Below are 15,092 nucleotides of genomic sequence, written 5' to 3' on the forward strand. Positions count from 1 at the left end.
TTTCCATACCATACATCATCAGCAATGAAAAACTCAATTTGACATGATATGACATAATTTTCAAATGCCTCAGCGCCTTTTATCCGAAATTGATAAGATAAAATAGTGACGGGATTATTTATGAGACGCCTAGGATCTCTTGTTCTCGAATTATTCTGTCATTTTATTTGCTCTTAGGGAACCTGAACAAAAAAAAATCCTCATTAAAAATAAAAGAAAGAGAAGAAACCCCCAAAAGAAGCCAAGGGTAATGTGAAAAACACGCCGTCCATCTCTTGCTTAGGTGTCTCAAGGTTAAAGATATAATTCGTAAGGTTCTGAACTGAATAGCAGACCTCAACCCGGTAACTCCATCTGGAGACATGTCCATGTTGGTTAATTTCCGTAATAGCATGCCTTTTTCTCTAATTTCCAGCACCAGCTAGCTCGATGCTCCGAATACTGCACCAGCGCCGTTATCAGCGTTTTCCCCACGCGCTGGGTTATGGCTCGGAGTCTGGCTGGGAGTCGAGCTCACGCCTGACTCAAGTGTCCACATCCCTCCACACAGACAGGATCGGAGAAGCTGCAGCTTTGCAATCAATCGGTACGACAAAAAGGACCGTGGCATCGTCACATCGCCCGAGATTTCGCAGCAGCGTGTGCAACGACGTCGAGGTTGGCCGTGCTGAGCTCTCTCCCTCACCCCGTTGCCATCCGGCTCGGTGGAACTGGTTCTGGTGTTAAAGGAGAGGAGTGGCAGCTTTTTCAAAACATCAACTTCCTGAGAACGTCGATAGAACTCTGTGTGGCGATCATTGCAGAAGCCCAGCCAACTATAATCAGCCAGGTAGATGGTCATCCGATTAATCTCAGACTTGAGCGAAGGGACTTTCTGTCGCAACAAAGTCGCCACGGCCGGGATCAGAACAGCGGGTATGCGCGAGTTCACCAAAAGCTCCTTCTCCGGGGCCGGACGCTCATTGTCTCCAAACCCAGCGCCTAGGTAAGCGTGCCGCACTGCTGAGTCGACACCCGCCAAGAATTTCTCATATGCGTCGATCCGAATGGGCGATTGGTCAAGGGTCTGGTAGAGTTCCGTATAGTATACACGAGCTTCTCCCGAGAGAGGTGAGGTCGTGTAGCCTGCATACACGCCCCGGAGTCCGCGACAGATAAAGCGCAGGAATCCACGGGACATACTAGACAGAAGAAGAATGAGGGAAAGCGAATTCGTCGATTTCACTGGACAAAACTTCGGTTATTATCATTGTCGTCCTCTTTCAGGTACAAAAATATGAGCATCCGTTACGGGTAAGTGATTACCTTTTTGCGCAAATGCTTCCTGGTCAGAAAAGACGGGCTCAAACTCATCAGCTAGTTCGAACAGCTCATCAAGAAGGTAGTACGAGAAATCAAGTGCCCATTTGGCGTTTCCAAGGACCATTCGCAGAACATCTTGTCACACAGTTGTCAGTAACGCTCCCATTGGAATCAAACGACAGAAACCCTCGAATCATACCGGGATCATGAGGCTCGGTCTCCTTGGGACCCTTGTTGTACTGGAAAAAGTAGGCGAAAAGAATAGAGGCGTGTCGTAAGTGGAGGATCGCCCAAGAGACTGAGGATGGGAGGCTACGAGGCGTGTAGTAATTTTTGAAGCCAAGAGCAGCTTGTATGCTAAGACAGCGAGGGATGTACGGGTGGTTCATGAGCTTGTCCTGCTCCACTGTGAAATTGCAATTGATTGGTAACGCCCGGTATACTTCGTTGATGAAGGCATTTTGGGCATCTGCCGTTCAAGTCAGCCTCAGAAGAAAAGACTTGAAAATGCCACATTCAGGACTCCCAAGACTGACCAGGGGTGAGCTGCCGTAGAAGGATCATTAAGATGTCGTCAGTATTTGTATCGCTTCCACAGCCGCGACAGAACGCTAGCGCCAAGGCAGCGACAGCAGCGGAAAATTTACCTATCAAGCCCATTTAGCTCAATGTGCTAGGTAAAAGCCCCAGAAAATTCAAGCTCATACTTTCATCGTAAAGGCCTTCTTCTGCACCAAACGAGTGTTCCATCATTCTCAATCGCACCTGCCACTCGCCGTCCAGCACGACAGCAAGGCAGCTGTTTGGTGAGAAACTGACATGAACACCTGGGATAGATTAGAAACTTAATAACTCTAGCTTGACCATCGGGGGTGACTGCAAACCTGAAGCATCAAGAGGGTAATGAAATCCTGCCTGAGCCATGCTGGTGACCGTGTTGGTATCGTCAACTCCGTTGAAACTGACCATAGTCTTTGGGTCAAAAAAGGATATCGAACTATCATCGTAGGTCACCGCAAGGACGTTGCCAAATTCGATGTGGTCAATGGCGACTACGTATCTATCGGAATAGATGTCGTCGAGCCGTCGAAGTTCCATTTTTGGCTAATATTACTCTGTCAGGACAAGCACAACGGCTTCAGGGATATGTGGAATTGATGGATTGAGATACCTTAGCTTGAACGTTGTTCTTCTTTGATATTACCTCGTCAAATTTGGGATGTAGATTCAGCGATGCGGTCTCCATCTGCCACCGCACGATGACGGAAGACGGAGAGGCTTGCTGCTGAGGGTCATGGCCTGCGACATGCATGGGGTTCGAGTAGACTGCCAGTAGCCACGGGCCTGATGCAGAGCCACCCGTGCTGTCGGATTGTCCAGGAACGATGTCAAGACGGGTAATACTGTATAGAGAGCTTGCGGCCGGTGGGAACTCCTTCGAATTATCGTTCTGATTCCGGTTGGGTGTAAAAATGCTGCTCGGGTTTTCGATTTTGCTATGAAAGATACGAAAGCTCGGTGTGGGGAAAGGATGTGTTGCGGAAGCCTGCTTAGGCTGATTTGGATCCCATTGGGCCGGATTCCAGGTGATATGCACCCGATAGAGACTAATCTTCTGGCAAGCAGAGTGCGTTGCTACGAGGATACCCGCTAATATTCCTCCAGATTAGCGAGAAGAGTTCTGACAAGGGGAAGAGTCGTGAAGAGAGTACCTTGGGTAGCCAGGAGTGCTGCATGCGTTAGAAGTTGGTCGGAATGACCAGTCGATTTCAGCTCCGTAGATATCTCTGCCCATCTATGGTCCGGATTTTGGTACAGAAGTCTGATTACACCGGATCTGGTCACGTATAGAAGAGCGATCTTTCCGGCCGGATGAAAAGGAGGAATTGGCCGACGGCGGAAAGGAGAGTAACCCCAACGGCTGTTCATCTTGGTCGCATGGTGGAAGGCATGTACCTGCAGTGAGATGCTATTAGAGACCATATTTTCAATACGCTCTGGGAACAAAGGGGGCGGTTTCAACCGAGGAGTCATACCGAGCGCTGAGTATTGAGCCACATCATACCCACAACCTGGGAACCATCATCAGCCGGGTCAAGGATGGCCTGACGATGTGTGGCAATGCTATTCAGAGAGATAGATATGGAGAAGATAGAGACCCGGCCAGATGTGTCGACGACGGCCAGCTCGGACCCGGTCTCATTCCAGGACAGATGGGCTAGGGGATGGCCACCATGGGCGTCTGTAACAGGGTTGAGCGGATAGTCGTTGCTGAGCACCCATTTTCCATCGGATGGGCGGCAGACAAGATGACGGACGTTGACGCGTCGGCCATCCTGAGAGATATAGGCTATGCATCCCAGCCTCGACCAGGCAAGCTTTCTGCCATGCAACTGGTCAGATACCAGCACGAAATTCAAAGATCCTGATTGAAGACGGTAAGAACAAAGACAACATACTGACAGCAGCCCAGGAGGCGCATCTCATCGAGACGCTGTGCGAGACCCTTGGTGGGTTGTGGTGCAGGTAGACCAAGTTCGAGGGAGGAAGGATCCCCGAACAGGTCGTCGACGTCGATGCCCTCCTCCATGATCAGGGGCATTTCGGGACGCTCTGTCCCCAATCACACGCGAGAGTCAAAGAAGAGAACAGAAAAAGAATAAATCAAGGCCTTTCCAGAGAATAGTCTCGACAGTTCGAACGATCTAGACGGACGCTGTTACCATATTCGAGCCACGTCTGCCTTGAGCGGAAGGAATACAGTCCCATCAATCATAATCCTGAGAGGCAGTATGGTCCAGCAACAGCCACAAATGCGTACAAGGATAGAGCACAACTGATACAGGTCAAATAATGGGTATAAAGCGAGTCGTTAATCCAATTCACCAAAAACAATGGGACATGAATGGAAAGTTCAATATAACAAAAGAAAAAACCAACAAGAGTAATGATCAAAAGACACGTTTTAAGACGCTCTCGTGTTATCCATATAGGGCATCGTATTCATCTAATTGATCGCTTGATTACGTAGTACTTGATGGACTGATTGATTCATGCGCTACGGAGTACAGCTGGATCTGGGATCTGAGACTATGCCCAGATTGGAAGTCACGACTCACGAGCCTGCTGAGTCAGCAATATCCACGTGATGCAAGCGCGGTATCCCCGCCAACCGGAAAAAAGATAATGCAGACAACAGGAGTGAATAATACTAATAATATCAGACTGTGGGAGCTTTTCATTCGTCAGTCGCATTCTCTTTCCTTTGCAAAGTGGGCGAAAAGACAATAGGTTATTGCGGCTAATCTTTCCTATTCATGCTGCCATACTTCGTGGTTGTTCAGTTCCTGTTATTCAGCCACTTCTGTAGCTATTGTCTGTGTCTGACGTTTTCGCTAGTTTCAGAGGTCATACGGAGCTTAGGCTATCTTGATTTTCCTCTTGTAATCAATTAAACCCCCCCCAATTAAACATCACAGATTCCTGCAACATATGTAACTCTGTTGCAACACTAGTTAGTAGGACAATGCGGAGGCGCCATTTCTGGACGTACACCCACTTCCGTACCTATGTAACTGATTGCAATCTCCCTCGGACAGTTCAGAGTAAGAGGCAAAGTAGGTAAAATCTCACCGTCACGCATTCCAGCGGTCGTCCTGGTTCTGGACCTCCTAATCTCGCCCTCGCACGACGTCCTCTTAGAATCCTCCACGACTTGCCCCAGGTGATCCGGTCTGCTGGCGCCTCTTGGATCCGACTTCTCCGTCAGCGGGTCAAAATAAACAAACGGTCCCGTCCCTTGGCCGTGCTCCATCCAGCTCAACCGTCAACCTCGTGCGGTCCTCCTGAACCAGACTACTACATTGGGACCGCCCGTCAAACAACGACGCCAAACACCTCCCAATTCGGCGCTGCCCTTCTTTTCCTTCTCTCCATCTTCTTGCTAGCTCCCACTTTTCTCTCCATCACCAACCTCTGCCAACCGCAACGTGGGCCCTCTTTTTCTTGCCTTTTGTCTACCCGGTCTTTTTCGATGTTCTCTTGACCGCTTATTGATTGCTTGCTATAATCCTAACGTCAACGAAGGAGGCGAACGCCTTGTCGCTTCCTGGACAGTTTTTCTCCTTTCCTCCCCAATTTCACCATGGCCGACCCCGTTAGTCTTCCCACTCCGGCCATGGAGCCAGAAACGTCAGACTCTAGCTACGTGTCTGACTCGTCTGATCTCTCGGATCTGAGCTCTCCTCCTGCATCTCCTCAGACGCCTCCTGGCTTCTATCCATCACCGCCGCCCTCGCAGAACCAGGAGGAGCAAGCCGCCCGCAGCAAGTCGCGCGCTCGAGCTTCGAGCGGCGCGGGCGGCCAAGAGCCGGCTAGGAAGAAACGCCGAGTGGGCCCGACGCCGCGCTCAACGCAGCATCTCGATCTCTCAGACGCCTCAGAGCAAGCCTATGCCCGACAGCAGCCTCAGATCGACCTGCTCGTCAAAACTCTCCGCACCCGCCGTAAGATCGTCGTCATTGCAGGCGCGGGTATCTCGACTTCCGCCGGCAGTGAGTCCACCCACCCCTTTTCTTTTCCTTTTATTGCTTGATTTTCGCAACCCCAAACCAATTGCCATATTACTTCATTCCTTGTCTTCACAGTCCCTGTTGATCTCGATTCTCATCAATGTGTAGTTCCGGACTTTCGATCAGCCGATGGCCTCTTCAAGTCTGTGCAGAAGAAGCACAACCTGAAGTCGTCGGGCAAGCTGCTCTTCGACGCAGCTGTGTACCGCGATGAATCGCTGACGGCTTCCTTCCACGAAATGGTGTGCACTCTCTCCGAGGAGGCGGCGCGGTCATCTCCCACGGCGTTTCATCACATGCTGGCCAGGCTTGCCAAAGACAACCGTCTGGTACGCCTCTACACGCAAAACATTGACTGCATCGAAACCTCAATGCCGCCGCTCGCGACTCAGGTCCCACTGAATCCCAAGGCCCCATGGCCACGCACCATCCAGCTGCATGGCAGTCTCAACAAGATGGTCTGCCAAAAATGTCGTCATCTAACAGACTTTCGACGGGAATTGTTCAATGGGCCCGACGCTCCACCGTGTCCGGCCTGCTCGGAAACGGACGCGGTTCGCACGACGACCGGTCAGCGCAGTCATGGCGTTGGCAAGATGCGCCCGCGCATTGTCCTCTACAATGAACACAATCCCGATGAGGAAGCGATCGCGTCAGTCATGAACGCCGATATTCGATCCCGTCCGGATGCTCTGGTTGTCGTAGGGACCAGTCTGAAGATTCCCGGCGTGCGTCGTCTGGTGAAGAACTTGTGCAAAGTCGTCCGGAGTCGGAGGAATGGGATCACCATGTGGATTAATAACGAGCCTCCAGTCGGCAGGGAGTTTGAGGATTGCTGGGATCTGATGGTCAAAGGAGATTGTGAGGAGGTAGCCCGGTTAGTGGGCTTGAAGAGGTGGGACGACAACTCTCCGGATGTCTTTGACGAATGCGATTCCTCCGAGGTGGAACGTGTCAAGAAGGAGCAAGGTCCTATTTCGGTCGTGGTGCAGACACCAAAGAAGAAACAGAAGACCACCAACACGGGTATCCTGACGCCTTCTTCGAACCACGACGAAGACGGATCACGACTCCCACACAAGCAATCTAAAGAGCCGCTTCCTAACCCCGCAAGCAAAGGGACGAGTCTCAAGGAAATATTCGCGGCCAGCAAGACAGGCAATCCCAAGAAACCGGGTCCCAAGAAGGGGGGCCCCAGAGCCCCCAAGAAAGTCAAGGAACAGTCAGCCAAAATTACGACATTCAGCAAAGTTACCAAGGGGCCCAAAACCGCTGCTGCGAGTACGGACAAGGCGTCAAAATCGGACAAGGACGATGCCTCCAAACCGATGCACCCACTTCCTCCTGGTGCTGCGCGCAACAACGGCATCATCTTTCCCAATCTTGTTACCAAGCAGGATTCTGTCTCCGTATGTGGAGAGCTCTGGCGTAATCAAGAGACCATATCTCCACCCCGGGCTCCCAAAGGCATGAGTGATTTACTTTGCGATCCTACCTCATAGTGTTATCTCGACTAATAATGATGTGCTTTGGCTTTCTTAGTGGCTCTTTGCGTTGCTTTCCATCTGGTTCTCTTTCTTTTTTTGTTCTTCTTGCTATCGAGATCCTGGCCTCCATCCAAGATCCGGTTTCCCGCATAGGAACCTCGCAACGATACCAATATAGATTAATGCTATGATTTGCATTGGCGGCGTTTCAAGGATCGGTGTACAACAGATGGGGGATGGAATGGCTTGATAGTTACTCTGGGTCTCAGTTAATATTTGTCAGTTGTTATTATCTCGTCCCTGCTGGCTTGAGCGCACTTGGCGTCGTGCAGTCCACACCCGGATTCTCCCAACAGCCACGGACTATTCTTATTTTTATATTTGTTCGACTCGCGTCCGTAGCAGTCTCCGCGACGGAGCGGGCTTGACTATTTTTGGTGCTTACGGCGTTTATGGCTTGGGATGTAGATTTTATGAAGATAGTTTTACTTTGCGCTGTTTGTTTCTGATACAGCATTGATTTTGCGAACAACTGCTTCAGCACGCTTGTTGATATGCTGCAGCTCTGATTGTCTACTGCTTCGGCGGCAATCTCTTGTCTTGACTGCACTCGTCGATAACCTAGGCCATAGGTTGATTACTGATGAATGTTGCGCTGCAGCCATCGAGTTACCTCACTCCTAAGGTGGAGCATGAAGTTGTTCGCAAAGATGGGGAGATGTCGATATTGATATGGATAGTCGTAGTATATTTAATATTAGGCTGGTGATGCATCAATGTCTGTTCAGACTTTCGTTCTAAGAATACGGCAGAGTTAGATGATGCGGTCGCGAGTAAAATGGGAGAAAAAAAATGTTGACTGATCAAGGTTTGCAAGAAAAATATATATTTCCTGTAAAGTGGGCTGATACTACGTTGTCAGTAGAGGGGCTGTCAAAATAACTAACTCCACCAGCTTCATCGATGAGTCCAAGATAATTAGTATCTCTAGAAACGAATGAGCGATTTCGGTATCGATCAGAGTATATATACAGGGAATAAAATGTGTTGAAAACGAAGTTAAAGATTATAACATACCCTATAGACCATGTACTCCAATATTAAATACCGTAAAACCATTACTGAATCCCGCGGCATCAATACGCTAATCATCGCGTGTTCCAACCGCAATGCTGTGCCAAAGCGGGAAAAGTGTCGCGTCACGCCCGTGCCCCAAGAGAAGAGACATATTCATGCTATCTGTTCTTTCTTGCTTGTCTGATATCAGGGATCCCTCACTCTTTTTTTTCTTATCTCAGCAAATTGATAGACACGAGCAATTAATCATCTAGCTGTGTTGGCGGCTGGGAATCATTTTCATCCATTGCTCAATTTGCTTCGTGTCTTTTAAAGGGTACGACAGACAATAATATCTGCGCATACCTGTCCTCCGCCTCTTGTGTCGTCTTTTCCTAATAACTCGACAAATTAGACCTTCTGGCTAGAAAACGAGGACACTGCCACAGCGAGGATTCCCACACGATCTATATGGGGGATTCCTTCCCTCTCTAATCCGACAGAGCTGGATTAAATATCACGTTTATCAGTGGAGGATGATTATCGTTGATTGCGACGAATTGTGATTTCTGCCTGCCTGCCTCTACAAGCTTAATTTTTCGTACGGCGATTCGATCGGTTTCCGCCCATTCATTCCTGTTTCCTCCCTTCACATCTCAGTACCCGTCGGCACAATGCCTCCTAGAAAGTCCACTTCATCCATCACGCCTGCGGATGCAGAAGACGCGACAACGTTACAGACAACGGAGCAGCAGCTGAAGGCGCAAGCTGAAGGCGGCGTCAGTGTGGAGGTATGCTTCTCTTCTTCTTCCCTACATGACCCGTGTCTTGGTTTCTGCGGACAGAAAGAAAAGCAGTTTCCTAAACTGTTGCTCTTTCAGGACTACCTGCTTCCTCGAGCCCTCACGCAGCGTATCGCCAAGGGCGTGCTGCCACCGAACACGACCATCCAAAAGGACGCACTCCTCGCGATCCAAAAGGCCGCAACGGTCTTTGTGTCGTATCTCTCGTCGCAGTATGCAATCCTTCCCTCTTGCCCACACCTCTCCTATACAATTGCCTCTGGCAGCTATATAATCCTAACGCCGGTCCTTAACATTGATTGACCAATCCACTAACTTGCTCTTCTACCTACAGCGCCAACGAAGCCACGCTCAAACGTACCATCGCGCCATCTGACGTCTTCGCCGCTCTCACAGAGCTTGAATTTGACTCGTTCCGACCGCGACTGGAGCGCGAACTGGAGGCATATACGGCAGCAGCGGCGGGGAAGAAGCGAGCCACGAAGGAGAAGAAGGCCGCAGCAGCCGCATCGTCGTCTGCTACAAAACCCACAGAGGCAGAGGCCGCGAAGGGAGCGGCGGGTAATAATGTGCACGGTGACGACGATGATGACGAGATGGCCACTCGAGACGTGAAGAGGGTGAAGCGCGATAGCGACGACGACGTAGCCGCAGCATCAGCGGCGGCGACCGCGACGAACAGCGCGGCAGCAGCAGCAGAAGAGACGGAAGAGGAAGAAGTAGACGACGACGAGACAGAGCAGGTAGAAGACGAGGAAGCAGAAGGAGAAGGCGAAGAAGAGGAGGAAGAGGAAGAAGAAGAAGAAGACGAAGAAGACTCGCACGAAGCGGAGGTCGATACCGACCGCGTCGAAGATCTAGACGGGGACCATCGCAGGAGACACCAACCAGGTCTCGACCCTGATGATGTCGATGACAGTGACGACTACGATGACGATGATGATGGGCCCGGCGCTCAATTACGGCAAAACATGGGATTGGGTTAGATTAACTAGTTTTACTGAGTGAGTTCAGTTGGAAGGAACTGCAGCGGAATACTGGATTGGATTGGATTGGATTCGCTTTTAGAGAGAGATGCACAATGTGATATGATATGATACGATACGATTTGATTTGTGTCATACTAGTTACATACCTAGTGATAAGGCATCTTTCGAATTCCAGGGGAGAAAGAGAAGAAAACGATCAATCCGTATCTACAACCAAAAGGACCTTAAATCGATCCGATTCAGATCGATTGATTATCGATCGATTTATTAATTTATTTATTGACATTGACTGACCCGACTAAAGCCTAAGCCTAAGCCTAAGAGAGAGAAGAAAATAGAAAAAATTCAAAGAGCCCCCAAATAAAATGAAAAAATGGAAAGAAAACGCCGCATGTCATGTACTTCTTTCTTTTTTGGTATCCATCCGCGTAAGATTAAAAAAAAGAAGAAAAGAAAACCTATTGATTGGATTGGTAAAGGAAGGCGAGAGAGAGAGATACCTAAGGTCATGGATATATATCTACTCGGCCATCTCCTCATCGTCGCCCTCACCCTCTCCATTACCCCATAGCCCTTCGATCTTAAACTCCTTGGCCCATTCCGTGACGATTTCTTTCCTGTCGACGCCGGATCCGGATCCAGCAGAGCCATTCGTCGTGGTGGCGGTCGTCGCTACCGGCAGAGTGGGTGGTTCGACCCAGCCCTGGATCCTGCCATCGCGCCAGTCCGTGATCACCGTCATGGCTGCGCTGTTGAGGTTGGGCACGCCGCCCTTGCCCAGCCGGCCGCGTTTCCGGGCCACCTGGATCAGGAAATCGGTCGTCTTGTCGCCGCCTGTCGGGAACAGGGGAGGGATGCCGTAGACGTCCAACATCTTCTGGAAAAGGGTCTCGGAGGTGGAGAGGCGTTTGAGCAGGAGATTAACGGCGGGGATGGGATCGGTGATTTGTTTCGGTGGGACGGCGTTGAGTAGGACGAGTCTTGCCTCTTCGTTTTCTCTCTTCTTCTTGCTGCCCTTCTCTGCGTTCGGGAAGACAATTCCAGGCGAGTCGATCAGTTTGAGCTTGCTGTCTAGCTTGACTTCCCTCAAGCTGGTGGTGACGCCCGCTTCGGCGCCCGTTGGACAGGCGTTGCTGGAGCCCCGGTTGAGGCGGGCCATAAGGGCATTGATGACCGACGATTTACCCACGTTGGGATAGCCGATGACACCCACGGAGATCGACCGTTTCAGTTGTGAATTTTGTGCGTATGACTTCAGCGCCCTGAACAGCGTCTCGGACGTCCCCTTGACGGTCAATTGCTTGTGGTCGAAGCTGTGTGCATTCGGGGCGCCGTTGGACGCCTTCAGTGGCAGCGTGGGGAAATATCGTCGAAGATGCACCAACCACCCCTTCAAGACCGGTGGAGGGACCAGGTCAATCTTGTTGAGGATAAGAATGAGCCGTTTCGAGCCGCCATCCGCGGCCATGATCTCCCGTTCCACCTCTCTCGATCTCGTGCCTTCAGGATCTCGAGCATCAAGGACATAGAGGATCACGTCTGCCGCCTCGGCGACCTGCTTGAACACTTTGTCGAAGGCCTTTCTCGAATTCTCTTTCGAAGCCAATTGCGACGACAGCGTGGGAATGTCGTCCTGATTCAAAAGCGTTCCTCCATTCTCCTCGTCCTCATCCATCTCATCGTCATCATCTTCGTCCATCTCATCGTCCTCGTCACTATCTCCGTGTTCGTTCTCGTACTCTGCCGCTCTAGCCCTTGCCGAAGCGAGCAGCGCGGCCATCGGATTCGACTCGTCGACTTCACCCATATCCGCATCTGATAGATCCTCATCATCTTCAATGAGATCTTCCGCCTCGTTCTCTGCATTCTCGGTCCCTGTAGCCTGCTTCTCGGCTTTGCGGCGTGCGCGCGCTTCCTCCCGAGCGCGCTGTAATTCCTCTTGCTTCAACCGTTTCTTCTCCTCAATTTCATGAAGAATCTTATCTTTGTAAGGGAACAGATTCGGGATGCCGGGGTCCTTCTTAATCTTGGAGCGCCATGTAGGGTCCTACAAGATGTCAGATAGGAATCGCAGAATGGTCTCAAGCGGAGAAATGTTCTCCGGACAGAATCCAACCAACCTTTTTCGCCAGCTTCCTCATTTTCCTCTGTTTGGCCGCGGCGGCCTTTTCAATTTTGTGCCGTAGCCGGACGGGCGTCCGTTTGGACTTTTTGCCTGTGGAAGTTCTGTTATCAGTATTTTTTTTTAAGTCAAGGTAGCTTCCGATAGGGAGCAAAAAAAAAGTTGAACACACATACCTAGCTTCACCATCTTTGAAACTATTCAAGGACAAAAAAGAAGATACTAAAGACCCAACGAGATTAAAATACAAGAAAAGGAGTCTCGCACCGATTCTCCTTCTCTATCTGTTGCTGTTCAAAGTAATTTTGTGCGGACCGCCGGAGGTCAAAGTTGCGCGGTGCCAAGATTTCACGGCGCTAAGATAAGGATGATCTGTTTGGCCGATCGCCGACATCAATCGATGGCATGGAGATGGCGGTGGGGGAGGGGCTTGCTTAACCCCTATCGTTGTTTTATTTTCGCTCTTTTGTCGGATTTGTTGAACGATCACTCTCCCTTTGCTTGTTTCCAGAAATTACTTGACTTTCTCTCTCTATCCATTTCTCTCTCTCTTTTTAAAGAAAAGGCGTTTGTCTTTGTTGGGGCTTGTGTGCTATTACACACTCCGTACTTTTATAATATCCAGCATGTCCACAGCAGGACACGGCACGTATTCGGCACCTCCACAAGTCCACTCATTCGATGGGCTTCTTTTCGACTTTGATGGAACGATTGTAGATTCTACGGATGGTAAGTGAACCAGCGTCTTTCTTTAAAACCGGAGTGAAACAGATTCAGAGTAATACAAAGTGACTAATAGCGAATAGCGATCGTTAAGCATTGGCATACGTTAGTGGGATCAATTGTCAATTAGAGAAAATGAACGCTCTTGTCTAACCTCAACGTCAACAAAGAGTAGCAAAGGAGCTGGGCGTAGACCCCAAAGTCATTCTGGCAACCTCCCATGGGCGGAGGAGTATCGACACCCTAAAGTTGTATGACCCTAGCAAAGCCAATTGGGATTGTAAGTTGCCAATCATGAACCTCGTGTTGGCCTTTTGGTATTGTCTATTCTTGTTAATTCCTCCCGCTTGTCTTTAAACTAGATGTCAGTGAAATTGAAGGCAGAATCCCCAAAGAATACGGTGCAGACGCGGTTGAGATTCCCGGGGCGCGTGATCTTCTCAAGACATTGGAGGATGCAGGTGCTCCCTGGGGGGTGGTTACATCCGGAACGCGTGCTCTGATCACAGGCTGGCTCGACGTTTTGAAGCTCGCGCACCCCAAGTTTCTCGTCGTTGCCGAGGACGTGGAGCAGGGCAAGCCGGATCCTCAGTGCTACCGGCTCGGACGCTCCCGACTGGGCCTGGGCGAGAGTACGTCTATCTTGGTGGTCGAGGATGCGCCCTCGGGTATCAAGGCTGGCAAAGCCGCCGGGTTCAAGGTCGTTGCTTTGGAAACAACGCACACTATTCAACAGCTAAAGGATGCGGGAGCGGACTGGATCGTCAAGGACCTGAGGAGTATCAGCCTGAAAGCGGTGAATAGTAAGGTGGAAATCGAAATCAAAGATGCGCTGCAATAGAGCAACGGCAACAAAGTCCGAACCGACGAAAGGGAAACGACAGACAGCTCTAGAATATTTTGAATCCAGCCTATAGATGATTTGCACAGTTAACCTTGCATCGTGCGTAACCGATCCATTGGACTCGAAGTAGATCGTGATGCCGGATAGTGGCACAAACGAGTGACCGTTTTCCTGCATATCTGAGAGAAGAGCCTCCCTCTGTAGCTGCCGACCAAGCTAAGATGGGGCGATATCTGATGGAGTCCAGATAACAGATATGTGACGCATCAGATGCAAAGAAACTCCCGTCGCAGATCCAGGTTGATGGCTGGAACTCTTGGCAGACGAAAGAGGCAGCCAGATGAGAAGATGCAGTTTCAACTTCTCCATAAGCTAGATCATTCATGCGTGTTTTCGGTAGCGGTACATGTGAATATTGCCAGGGCAATCAGGATAGCTCGACCCCCAATCATCGCCCTGAAAAGGACGATCTTGGCTTTTATGTATGTCGCTACCCGTCCTCAGGAGTAGCAGTGCAGTTAGGTAGTCACTCCGAATGGTCCATGACTTCAGCAACATGGTTCAGAGGAAGCCAATGATTTGCAAGCTGGCAGCCGAGGCTGGGAGCATTGCCCGCCTAATTGTGAACGTGATGGTCAATATAAAGAGGAAAAAGCAACGAGGAACACAATGGCGGTGTTGGCAGCAGTCGCAAACGTGATGCAGAGGTCGGAGGAAACAAGGGGGGAGCTCTTGGGTAGGCTGTTTTCCGGAGGTTGGTCAATCAAGATTCAACTGCAGGTAAGACAGGAAGTCGCGTCGAGTGCTGAACTTACTTACCTGAGAGGCTAGAGTCAGTCAGCTGCCCAACAAAGATACGGAGTACTCTGACAATCGGGCTTGAAAGAAGAAGGTTGTGTTGATGACTTCATTGGCTTGGGATTGTTTTCCGACCTTTCTGTAAAGGGGGTTAGGGATGTAGGTTACGTTAACCTCGACAACAACGACGATAACCATACGGAGTCGTAAACAAGGACAAGTTGGGCAACCAACCCAAGCAGGATCCACTGGAATTACAACCAGCTTTCAAGTTTCAACAGCTGTAATTACGGTGCTGGCCGTGAGGAAGGGATAAGCATTGTATTGTATTATTATTGCAAGATCTGAACAGTCTGGAGGACTAGCTCGAGCAGAGCCCCACGTATTCTGCCTTAGT

At 50.1% G+C, this 15,092-nt stretch overlaps 5 protein-coding genes across 5 annotated transcripts; 3 read left to right on the top strand and 2 right to left on the bottom strand.

Annotated features, from left to right (window-relative positions):
- Window positions 1-421: 421 nt before the first annotated feature.
- Window positions 422-3,904, bottom strand: VTN77DRAFT_4407 (uncharacterized protein; the record flags this gene model as incomplete). Its single annotated transcript, XM_069420463.1, has 10 exons — window positions 422-1,224; window positions 1,306-1,437; window positions 1,502-1,771; window positions 1,839-1,949; window positions 2,010-2,129; window positions 2,187-2,406; window positions 2,474-2,952; window positions 3,015-3,258; window positions 3,339-3,684; window positions 3,762-3,904. 10 exons carry the CDS (start codon window positions 3,902-3,904, stop codon window positions 422-424), a joined length of 2,868 nt encoding a protein of 955 aa, XP_069277800.1.
- A 1,542-nt stretch (window positions 3,905-5,446) lies between these two features.
- Window positions 5,447-7,375, top strand: VTN77DRAFT_4408 (uncharacterized protein; the record flags this gene model as incomplete). Its single annotated transcript, XM_069420464.1, has 2 exons — window positions 5,447-5,855; window positions 5,982-7,375. The coding sequence occupies 2 exons, from the start codon at window positions 5,447-5,449 to the stop codon at window positions 7,373-7,375; spliced, it is 1,803 nt and encodes a 600-aa protein (XP_069277801.1).
- Window positions 7,376-9,090: 1,715 nt separating this feature from the next.
- On the top strand, window positions 9,091-10,205 carry VTN77DRAFT_4409 (uncharacterized protein; the record flags this gene model as incomplete). Its single annotated transcript, XM_069420465.1, has 3 exons — window positions 9,091-9,207; window positions 9,298-9,431; window positions 9,554-10,205. 3 exons carry the CDS (start codon window positions 9,091-9,093, stop codon window positions 10,203-10,205), a joined length of 903 nt encoding a protein of 300 aa, XP_069277802.1.
- Window positions 10,206-10,728: 523 nt separating this feature from the next.
- On the bottom strand, window positions 10,729-12,519 carry VTN77DRAFT_4410 (uncharacterized protein; the record flags this gene model as incomplete). The annotated part of the gene is made up of 3 exons (XM_069420467.1): window positions 10,729-12,255; window positions 12,329-12,423; window positions 12,507-12,519. 3 exons carry the CDS (start codon window positions 12,517-12,519, stop codon window positions 10,729-10,731), a joined length of 1,635 nt encoding a protein of 544 aa, XP_069277803.1.
- Window positions 12,520-12,956: 437 nt separating this feature from the next.
- On the top strand, window positions 12,957-13,894 carry VTN77DRAFT_4411 (uncharacterized protein; the record flags this gene model as incomplete). Its single annotated transcript, XM_069420468.1, has 4 exons — window positions 12,957-13,059; window positions 13,137-13,158; window positions 13,224-13,333; window positions 13,416-13,894. 4 exons carry the CDS (start codon window positions 12,957-12,959, stop codon window positions 13,892-13,894), a joined length of 714 nt encoding a protein of 237 aa, XP_069277804.1.
- Between the last annotated feature and the right edge of the window lie 1,198 nt (window positions 13,895-15,092).

This window comes from Rasamsonia byssochlamydoides (genome assembly GCF_041956645.1).
Source record: "Rasamsonia byssochlamydoides strain NRRL 3658 unplaced genomic scaffold VTN77scaffold_30, whole genome shotgun sequence".
Lineage (NCBI taxonomy): Eukaryota > Fungi > Ascomycota > Eurotiomycetes > Eurotiales > Trichocomaceae > Rasamsonia > Rasamsonia byssochlamydoides.